Source organism: Arachis ipaensis, chromosome B7 (assembly GCF_059453495.1).
Source record: "Arachis ipaensis isolate K30076 ecotype BB chromosome B7, ASM5945349v1, whole genome shotgun sequence".
Lineage (NCBI taxonomy): Eukaryota > Viridiplantae > Streptophyta > Magnoliopsida > Fabales > Fabaceae > Arachis > Arachis ipaensis.
In genome coordinates this window covers 28,328,192-28,340,139 of record NC_142442.1, presented here as the reverse complement: position 1 = coordinate 28,340,139, position 11,948 = coordinate 28,328,192, and the positions used below count along the sequence as shown (strand labels likewise).

General features: G+C 27.8%; 1 protein-coding gene across 1 annotated transcript; it reads left to right on the top strand.

Annotated features, from left to right (window-relative positions):
- Positions 1–2,669: 2,669 nt before the first annotated feature.
- Positions 2,670–10,390, top strand: LOC148550675 (uncharacterized). Its single transcript, XM_088494579.1, has 8 exons — positions 2,670–2,784; positions 5,584–5,670; positions 5,782–5,859; positions 7,590–7,813; positions 7,869–8,274; positions 8,561–8,887; positions 8,978–9,265; positions 10,083–10,390. Exons 1-8 carry the CDS (start codon positions 2,670–2,672, stop codon positions 10,388–10,390), a joined length of 1,833 nt encoding a protein of 610 aa, XP_088350705.1.
- Positions 10,391–11,948: the final 1,558 nt, after the last annotated feature.

Sequence of the window (11,948 nt, the reverse complement as noted above, 5' to 3'; positions counted from 1 at the left end):
ATTCTATCTATTCTATTATATAAAAATCGGATGTCTGCACTTAATGATGAAGCTGACGTGACATGCTTTAGAGAGTGTTTCTCGATTTAATTGTTTTAACTCATTCAATACAATTTATTGTACTGAATTAATTATATCAACCAATTGATTTGATTAGATATTTAAATATTAATATAATTTATTATAATTTATATTACTTAATTAATTATATTACATTAATTATAATTCATTATATTAGTGAATTAGTCTTTTCATTTATAAAGTCTAAAATAAAATAAAATAAATAAATTATTATTTATTTTAATTAAATTTATTTATATACTATATATGAATTAATGTTAATTTATAAAACATAGAACTTGTGGATTGTGATAAAAATGCAAATAAAAAAAATGCATACAATTAAAGAAGAATTAAATCTATTCTCTTTATTTATTTTTAACTATCGTTTTAGATTTTATTTTTTTTTTCTAAAATCAGTGATAGTGGAATTTTATTGATGCTAGATAAAATTATAGAAAAATCTACGAAGCAATATAAATTGTTGTTCTTTCAATCAAATCATACCACATATAAAAATAAATTAAATTAAATAAATCAAATTTGCATTTATATATAATTCAATTCGGTTTAGGCAAATACATAATAAATTGAATTCATAAGGTTCGAATTATATGCAACTTCTGAATAATTATAATGATATGGGTATTTTATATAAAAATTAATACAAAAATAATTTAAATTCTATACAATATTTTTTTGTATTTATGAGCTAATTCATTAATATATGTAATTTAAAACTCTAATCCCAAATTGCATGCGACCCATATATAATTAATTTTATCATACAATTGATCATATTTTTAATACGTCTTTTCACGTAATTTTTTTTATTTTGTCTAAATTTTGCATATTTTTTTTATTTGTCTTGTGTTGCAATATTTTTTTTGGAGTCAATAAAAATCAAAGTCTCAAATTTTAAATTATAGAAAATATGATACTATGTTATACAATTATTTTTCTAATAATTTAAACTCATAAAAAATGCATATGAATAGGATAAAACTATCTTAATTTTGCTGCGTATGATGCCTGGTTTAGAAAACAACAATAAAAAAATAAAATGACCACAGATTTGTTGAAATAGGAGTGGTTCACAAAGAAGATGGTACAAGTTTTAAACAATTATGGCATGGGACCGATATATATTATTCATATTCTAAAATCTTCAACCTGAAACTCAAAATTCGCAAATAAAAATTAGTATATGAATTTTTTTAAAATAAAATAATAACAATAATAAAAAGTACTTTTAATTTATTATTAATTAGTCAGTTAAATTATCAAATAAAAAATATTATTAAATGAGAGTAGTTACTGAGTAAGAGTAATTGTTAGGATATTGGTGTTGTATGCTCTTGTGGCTCATTAAAGTAGGTTGACCCGTAAATAAAAATTATTTATTTCGTTCAAAAAAAAAACCTTTTGATTTGAAATAAAAATAATTTCTTTGATTTTTTCCAACAAATTATAACATATACACATTAAAATTTTAGTTCAGCCCAAAATACAATAGTTCTATATAAGAACTCTACAATTACATATAATTATTATATTTAGTATTTGACTATTAGATATTTTTTGAAAGTGTTACTGTTACACATTTTTATGTAAGTTTTATTTTTTTTTCATTTCAAATAAATTTTTTAAGTGTAGATTAGTCTTCTATTGATTAGTGTTTTCATTTTATTTTGTTCAACTTCTTTACAATTTTACTTTTTTACGGTTTAGTAATTAAAAATAAATAATATTTATATAATTGTTAAATATTTGAAAAAAATAAGACTATTATGCACTCTCTAAAAATGCTGTTACTATACAATACATTATGTTTTATGTAAGTTTTATTATGTAAGTTTCATTTTCTTTTATCAAATAGATTAAAGTTTATTAATTTGGATACTAATTTTTATTATTCACTTAATTTAATTATCCAAAAAATATTTTATTATTTATAAAATAAATTTAAAAATTACATGCCACGAAAAACATGTACTACTACTACTATTATTATTATTATTATTATTATTATTATTATTATTATTATTATTATTATTATTATTATTATTATCACAAAGTTGTATTTAATTTTTAATACGTAATCCAATTTTTAATATTTAAATTTTAAATGACTAAAATTATTTTATGTTAAATATTTTGTCCTTAACTAATTTTTTTGTTATACATTGATTAAAAAATGTGATTTATTAATCACTTCTAAACTCAAATTTAAAAATTGTTGTGCATGAGTGTATATTTTTAATTAATTATTTAATAATATATAATATAAAAATTAGTTTGCTTAAGATAACTATATTTAAATTGGTTTGGCTTTTATTTATATATATATATATATATCCCTTTTAATTAGATTATTAATTTGTGAATAAAAAGTCACTGTTAATATATTTTTACATATTTAAAAATTAAGTTTTTTAGTTTTTAAGTAAAAAATAATACCTCATAAATTAATCAATAAATAATCAGTATTGTAAGTTAACGGATATTTAAAATTTAATTTCAAGATAAGTATTAAAATTTGAAAATTTGTATTCGTAGCTCATTATTGCGAGAAAAGTACATTGTAGATAAATGACTTAAAAACGATAATGTATCCCACTCCAATCACACAATCTAAGGTTGCAAGGTTAAGACGAAGGATAATTTTGGCAAGAAAACGAAAAAGACTTGATGATAATGAGTCTGCTTTTTTTTGTGTTTCTGGTAAGTGTTCTTGTGAAACTTTTTTAATTTCTATTTTTTTATGAGAAATACAGTTTAAACTATCATCATTGTTGAGAATATTAGCGAAGTAGTTTGTATTATACATAATTTTTTAAATATTTTAATTTAGTGATTGAAAAGCTGTAAATAACTATTCATCTTTATAAATTTTTTTTAAATTCATATTTAATAAGCTATAAATTACATAAAAACTATGCCATCTTCAAATCTTCAGGTACTATTTAAGTTAATTAATTATTTAATATTATTTAAGATATACTCTATCATAATTTAAAATAATATACTATTTAATCTAAATTAATACATAAAACTTCATACTAATTGAAAAAATAGAAAATTTGATGCTTTTGTGTAGATCTATTTAACTTGATTTAAATAAATTAAAATTTTAAAATTATATTTAAATTTAGAGTTTTATTTATTATTTAAATTGAATAGTATTTATTTTTAAGTCATAACTGGGTATATTTTAAATAGGTATAGACTCTGGTGGCTTATTTTTTTCATGGCTAAGGTGACTAAGTGGACCAAACCAAAAGAATGTTGGCGTGTGGCTTAGTGAGTAGAGACTGAAAGGTTTGTTTGACTTTGCTGACCTGAGTAACTTAGGTAATCATTCAAGGTAAAAAGTTGGATGATTAATTAGGACCATCATTTTAAGAGTTAATCAGATTAAGAAGAAGAAAGACCAATTAGGAATTTTAAAAAGCTACCCAAAAAACCTAAATGACCAAAAAACTTTCCACACTTGAGTTTGAAAGGTTTGCCGTGGATAGCGACAATGACCTGGGGTTCATGTTAGTTGGAGTCAACTTGAACCATTGTTGAGGGTGAGTTCTTAACCGTTGGTTTCATGAGTAAGCCTCCCGTGTTGTTTCGGGGGAGGATTTTGGATTCTGGCTGACGATTGTATTGTGATTTGGGCGCATTCGGTACATACAGTAGCAGATTCAGCCACTACTGTCCCGTTCTAGGTCCGCAACCAAGCGCCGTGGCGAGGATAGTTGACAACATCGAAGTCTCCTCCGATCTGCGGCTGTGTATCTCCTTGTTATTTGGGTGCAATTTGTACAACAACATATGCAGGATTTTTTTTAAAAAAAAAAAGTTGATTTTTTTATAAATCAATATTTTAAAATAAAAAAGTTAATAAAAAATTAATTACTCTTAAATTAAAGATAATAAAACATATATTTTATAAAAATTATAAAATTAATAATAATTAATTTTTTATTTTATTATTTTACTAATTTTTTTATTTTAAAATATTCAAATTTTTTTTATATAAAAAATTTCATTATTTCCAAAAAAAAAATCACAAGAAAAGATGAATTAGTATTTTTTGTAATTGAATCTAATTTTACTTATAATTAATATAAGAAAATTTTGTATTAACACGGATTTTTTAGATTTTTCAATTCAAATCTTAAAGAACTATTTTCGTTTTTTTAAATTTCACCATTAAAGAAATCTATTCATCTAATCCTAAAATAATAATAAAAAAAACCTTTCTTTATTTTTTTTCTTCTACATTGCCCTCTTCACCTTAATTTTAGTGTTTTTGTCTACTCACACTTTAGTCAGTCCATGTCATAGTCATTTTTTGAAGTCAAAATTACTCCACTGTCCCTACAGTAAATCTCACAAACTTAGGCGCTCAACACTAAGAGATCCTTTTGACACATAGTTAATGCACTCATAGATAAAATTCACCACTTGCCACATGTTAATATGTCATTGGCCAATCAAACATTAGCCACACTTAGCCACTTAAAATCATGCTACCAGAGAACCCAGCTTTTAAATAATATGATATAGATACTCATTGATTTAGTTTAATAATTTAAAAAATAATTCAATAAAACTAAACCAATACAAAAAAAATTTTTAACTACGAAAGTATACTACTAAAATTGTATAAAATCAAATACGAGATTAGTTAATTAAATAATTATTATTTTTGTTTCATTTATTTTTCTTGACTTAACAGTGTTGAAGACAACAATAATACAAATTTTGACGTACATAAAAATGTGCATCATATTACTACAAGTCAAAAAATAGTGTGTCGAAAAACTGGTACCTCATCTAATATTTTCAGTTTACAATTCAATGAAAATAAAGGTGACATTTTTCTCACTGTAATTGACTCATATTTATCTAAATTTAATTTATATCAGTTTAATGACGAAAATTTTCTATATATTTCTCATTACTAATTCATAGAGAAGCAACTATCTATGTATGGTGTACACTGTGCCTTGCATGGAATTGGACAGAAAAATACTCCTCCTAATTATGTAAGACCTTCTACATCAGAGATAAGATCTAAATCTTTAATTCTACGGACGGATCCCTCATTGACAAGAACTCTACTGTCCGTGTTAACAAATAGTACGTATAATTAATGATTGCCAAATGATTCATATCCCAATATTTAACAAAAAGTATACTTCATCGAAAATCATTTATATAACATAGATTTATTACAATTCTAGCATACTCCAGTGTATAAGGACCCACGAATAATCTAACGAAAGTCGTTCCGCAAAATCAGCTTCCATTACACTGCGATTCCCACAGATCGTGCTTAACAGAAAAGTAATTTAAAAAAGATGATTATCATTATTATATTCTTTTCTTTCCTATAGTGTCTAACATTTAATTGAATAAAATTAAACTTTTTGTAAAGAAGTTCTACTATAATTGAGGTGCAAAAAAGACAATCTTCCTCTGTTGTTGCTTCGGTGGCTATTAATTTGGCACAACTTTATTAAGATGTAAATTTATCGACTGTTAAGACGCACCCACCAAGCGGTGACACACAAAGTGGCCAAAATGTTGACCCTTTTGTTGATGATGAAGGTAATTTCTCATTATACCAAGAATTTAAGTTTGTAGTTTGCAAGAGATAAGAATTATTAGTAATACATCAACATATATGTTTGCATTTTTTATAATTTTTATTTATTATAGTTTTGAATGGTTATGATGATTCAATGTTGGATGTGGATATGGAAGATAATTTTATACCATCCTCAGAAAATTTAGACGGTATGTAAAAATTTTATCTGTACGTTTATTGCATCTTTGTGTAAATCATGGACTAAATTGCATCGGTATGACAACTGAGTATCTAAAGAGAGTTCATTCGACAGATGTCTGAGATATAGGAAATCCTATTTATCAATGTCAACACTGTAAAGCATGGATGTGGTCTGGAGAAAGGCTTGCTCAATCCAAACAGTCGTCCCAACCAAAATTTTCAATATGTTGTATGGAAGGAAAGATCGAGTTTCCTCTACTTTCTGTGCCTCCTGATGAGCTCATTCAGCTTCATACTGAAAGAGATCAAAGAAGTATTCATTTCCTAAAAAATATAAGGACATTTAATTCAATGTTTTGTTTTACATCAATGGCCGAAAAAATTGACCATGGGGTAAACAATGGGACTGCTCCTCCAATTTTTAAGTTTAGGGGTCAAAACTACCATAGCATTGGTAGCTTACTTCCTCCTGATAGTTTGTGACCAACATTTGTCCAACTATATATCTATGACACAGAAAATGAGATTGATAATCGAATAGGTACACTTCGGTAATTTTCATGCAACCAGTCAAATTTTTTAGTTATTTCTTATCTGTGAGAGAAAATAACATAAATTTTTTTTTTCATAGTTCCAGTGAAGCTATAAATGAGCGGGATAGAAAAATTGTGGCAATATTAAGAAACATGCTAGACAAATATAATAGTTTGGTAAAGAGTTTTCGCTATGCAAGAGATAGGTACCAACAAGAAAATTGCACAAACATAAAGCTTAAGTTAATTAGTAAAAGGACTGCAGATGGCAGGACATACAACTTGCCATCTGCATCTGAAGTGGCTGCATTGATTGTTGGCGATGTCGAATAATTTAGCAAAGATAGAGATATTATTATAGAGAGTCAATCTAGAAAGCTCCAGCGGATTGATGTTTTTCATCCATCTTATTTAGCCTTGCAATATCCATTATTGTTTTCGTATGGTGAGGATAGATTTCAGTTGGGTATTGCAACATCAAATTCTATCTCTGTTAGGCCTACAAAGAAAAACAAAACAATCACTTTGCGACAATTCTTTGCTTTTTGACTACAGAAAAGGATGGGTGAATCTCCGTTAATTTTGAGATCAAAGAGATTATTCCAACATTTTCTGATAGATGCTTACACAATGGTGGAATCAGAGAGGTAAAAATTCTTTAGGTGTAAACAACCACAGTTGAGGGTTGATAAATACAAATGTCTGCATGAAAGTCTTATAAACGGGGATGTAGATGCTGCAAGGCTTAGCAAAAGAATCATTCTTTTCAGTACTTTTACCAGTGGACCTAGGTATATGATGAATAATTGTAAAGATACATTTGCAATTTACAGATATGCAGAATATCCTAGTTATTTTATCACCATGACCTGTAACCCTAAATGGGATGAGATAAAAAAGAGAAGTGACTTCCATTGGATTGAAGGCAGTAGACCGTCTTGATATATTGTGTCGAGTTTTTAAGATCAGGCTTGATGGTTTGATTGATGACCTAAAAGAGGGAAAAATCTTTGGCAAAATTTTGGGATGTAAGTCTGTGTTTATGCAACGCTTTATTAAAATCTTATGTTGTAATGTTTTGCTCATTTGTCTTTTTCAATTTTCAGACGTTTGAATTGTAGAGTTTCAAAAGAGAGGGCTTTCGCATGCACATATCCTTTTATTCATGAGTAACAAGTTCAAGCTATAAACACCATATGACATAGACAAACATATAACAGTTGAGATTTTTGATGAAAATAAAAGGCCAAATCTACATAGAGCTGTTCAAAATTGTATAGTACATGGTCCATGTGGTCCGTACAACAAGAATTTACCTTGCATGAAGAATGGATCCTGTTCAAAGTTCTATCCTAAAGAGTTTAGACAACGAACACTCATTGATGAGGCCGAATTTCCCAAATATAGGCGTACTGATAACGGTCGAACAGTGAAGAAAAGAGAATGTATACTAGACAATAAGTTCATTGTTCTGTATAATCCAGAATTGTTGCTCAAGTTCGGGTGATCCGTCAAAAGCCACACAAGTTGCTGACGAAATTAGGAATTACTACGATTGTAGGTACATTTCGGCATGTGAGGCAGTCTGGCGTCTATTTGGATACGAAATCCAAGAGAAAAAACTGTTTGTGATTAGACTTTCATTCCATTTGGAGGATGAGAAACCTGTGGTTTATGGTGAAACTTCTAATGTGAATGATATCGTTGAAAGAGCAATATCTCATAAGTCCATATTTTTGGGATGGATGGCGGCGAACATGTCATATCCCTATGCTCGAAGTCTGATTTATGCTGAGTTTCCAACCAAGTTTGTTTGGAAGGACGATTCTTCAAAGTGGTTTCCTCGAAAGAAAGGCTTTGCCATTGGAAGGTTGACTCATGTACATGTAGGTAATGACGAGTTTATATTCAATTTTGATCTTACTTATTTAATGATTTAAATTTAAAATCTTAACAGCCTGTACCCCACGTCCATTTTATTCGATTTATCTACAATAGAAAATAAATGTTCAAATAACTTTCAACAGTTATAATCTGTAGATTATACAATTTTTTATTTTTCTATATTTTTAGGAAAATTATTCTTATGCGGATGTGTAGCTACATAATAATTAAAATAGTGTAGCTTAATCCATTTAACAACTTAAAAATGGAATTTTAACCAAGTATTTTGCAGTAAATACCGAAGAATATTACCAACGACTTCTCTTGAATACTCAAAGAGAATGTATGAGTTTTCGAGATATAAGAATAGTAGGAGGAACCATTTATGCTACGTATAGAGATGCATGCTTCGCCCTTGGACTCTTGCAAGATGATAAAGAATTCATTGATGCAATTAAGGAAGCAAGCTCATGGGCCTCAGGATCATATGTTAGGAGGTTATTTGTCATTCTATTAACATCCAACAATATCTCAAGACCAGAACATGTCTGGGATAGATGTTGGCATGAACTCTCAGATGATATTTTGTATCGACAGAGAGCCGTGATGAACATGAGGGGTGAGTTTTTATTAATTACAATGATAAAAGTTATTCCTTATTGATCATTTTTAGTTTGATTGAATTTTTATAGTATTGTATAATATGCAGAGTTAACAATGTCAGATGATGAGATTAAGCAGTTGTGCTTAATGAATATAGATAAGATTTTACATTCCTATGGTAAAACCTTGAAAGACTATCCTCCTATGCCTTTAGCAACTGAAGTTGATAGTTCTTTGTTAACCGAAAGGGTTATTAGGGAAGAGCTAAATTTTAACAGGGATGATTTAAAGAAAAATGCCTCAGACATGTTAGCCATCGTAACACCTGAGCAGAGATATGCATTCAATAAAATTGTTACAGTTGTGTATTGTGATGAAGGGGTTTTTTCTTTGTGTATGGTCATGGGGGTACTGGAAAAATATTTCTCTGGAATCTTATGTCTGCTGAGATTCGCTCAAGGGGTGATATAGTGTTAAACGTTGTTTCGAGTGGTATTGCATCTTTACTGCTTTCCAATGGAAGAACGGCACACTCAAGGTTCAAAATACCACTGAATATAACTGAGGATTCTGTATGTAACATCAAATCTGGTTCCTCTCAAGCAATGTTGCTGTTGAAAGCCAAACTTATAAGGATGAGACTCCAATGGTTAGTAGGTACTACTATGAAGCACTTGATAAATGCTTGGGTGATATCATGAGTTGTTCTCCAACATATAGCAAAGATTTTCCCTTTGGAGGAAAAGTAGTTGTATTAGGTGGAGACTTTAGATAAATTCTTTCTGTCATTCCACGAGGATCGAGACAAGATATCGTTCATTCAACCGTGAATTTGTCTTACCTTTAGAAGTTTCGTCAGGTGCTCAAACTAACAAAAAATATGAGACTCTGTAGGGACGACTGCTTCAGATCAAGATGAGACAGAACAATTTGGTGAGTGGTTATTGAAAGTTGGTGATGGTCTAATAGGAGACAATATGGATGGTAAATATGAGATATGTCTTCCAGGAGATATTGTTATTCCTTCTTCGGACCAGGCATTTGATGAGTTGGTTCATTTTTCTTATCAAATATTTTGGAAAATATGTCCTCAAAGAATTTTTTCAAAGCAAGAACTAGACATCGTTGAAGAGGTCAACAACCATCTGATGGCTATCATTCCTGGAGGGAAAAATTATATCTTAGTTCGAATTCCATTTGTATGGATGAAGGGAATACGGAGAGTCAACTAGATCTCTATGGTCTTGAATTACTGAATAGCATAAATTGCTCTGGTTTGCCTCCACATAAATTAATACTCAAGGTTGGTGTTTCGGTGATGTTATTGAGGAATATTGACCAATCTAGTGGTCTTTGTAATGGTACAAGGCTACAAGTTAGGAAGCTTGGAAATCATGTCATAGAATGTGAAGTCTTAATGGGTAACAATGTTGGTCATATTGTTTTGATTCCAAGAATGAATATGGTACCAACAAATAAAATCGTCCCAGTTAGATTCCAACGAAAACAGTTTCCATAATAGTATCGTTTTCCATGATAATTAATAAGTCTCAGGGACAAACTTTATCTCATGTTAGATTGTACTTGCCCAAATCAGTTTTTACACATGGCTAAGTATATGTGGCACTTTCAAGTGTTAAGAGTAAGAGAGGTTTAAAAGTTTTACTTATGAATCACATAGAAATGTCTGCAAATTCAACCATCAATGTTGTTTATAGAGAAACCTTTGAAAAAATAGTATTCTAATGTAAACATTTTAATTTTATTTTAAATTCTGTATATAATTATTTTACCTTAAAAAATATAAAATAATTATTACTCATTTTTTTTAAGTTAAACTTTGATTTTGATAATAATTTTATAAATTTCTTAAAATAATAATTATTTTGTACTTTTGTTTTAAATATCAAAGCATATAATTTTTTTTATTTTTATAAATTTTTCCGTGCTGAGCACGGGTCATACACTAATTGAAACTTTAAAAACTAAATTAAAATTTGCGCGAGAGACCAAATTAAATATTAACTCAAAAAAATATTATTAAAAAAGTGGTACCAAAATAGTAAAAATTGCAACTTTAATTTTAACAACGGGCATATAATAAGCACCGTAAGTATAAATATTAAAATTCATCCTAGAGTATATATATATATATATTATTTAAAAATTCCAATTTATACATAATTTTTATATGGAAAAGTTTTTAAATTGGAAAAAAAGAGTGATGGCTGTTATCGTAAAATGACCAAAATAATAACACTTATTATGTGAAAACTAATTTGTACAATATACAAGTCTCTCTAAAAGAACCCCTTGTCCCATCATATTCGGTTATTCACTCCTTATCCTATAAAATAACCATCCAGTCAATATAATATTCGTACCTTTCTAATAAAAGAGTATAGAGAGAGTAAGAAAAGTAGAAAACTAAAGTCAGACACATGTTTAAGTAGAGAAACTATAAGTCTCTACATATAGCTTTTGCCACCTTTTTCCTTTAATTTATTAATTCATCAGATATGGGATTTTTCACTATTTATCGTGCTTTATAGGCATTATTAATTTCAAGTAATAAGTAAAAATTCATAATAATTAAATTCAAAATACTATTAAATAAAATCATAAATATTAGTATTCAATTACTCTTATTGTTTCAAAATATTTATTAATTTATAATATTAGTACAGTAAAAGTTCAATATACATTTAGATACACTACATTTTCAATGAATTAAAATTTTGAAGTGATAAATATTTTAAAACGAGGAAGTATGTTTGATGAGGTGAGAAAAATTCGGTTACAAGTAATTGTCAACTAAGTAATTCAAAAATAAGGGTTTGTTCATTCTATGAAAATAACACAAAAAATCTGTCAAAATAACATGAAAATTATTATGAATAACACATCAATTTTATAAAGAAACACGAAAAACAACTTACAAAATATATATAAACAACACAAAAATAACTTCAAATTATTAACACAATTATTTCTTCATCCATCTACACAGCAAAATAATTTGTGGAGTACAGCCGTATAATTAAACAATACACTATTATCATGTAGTTGCAAGGAAA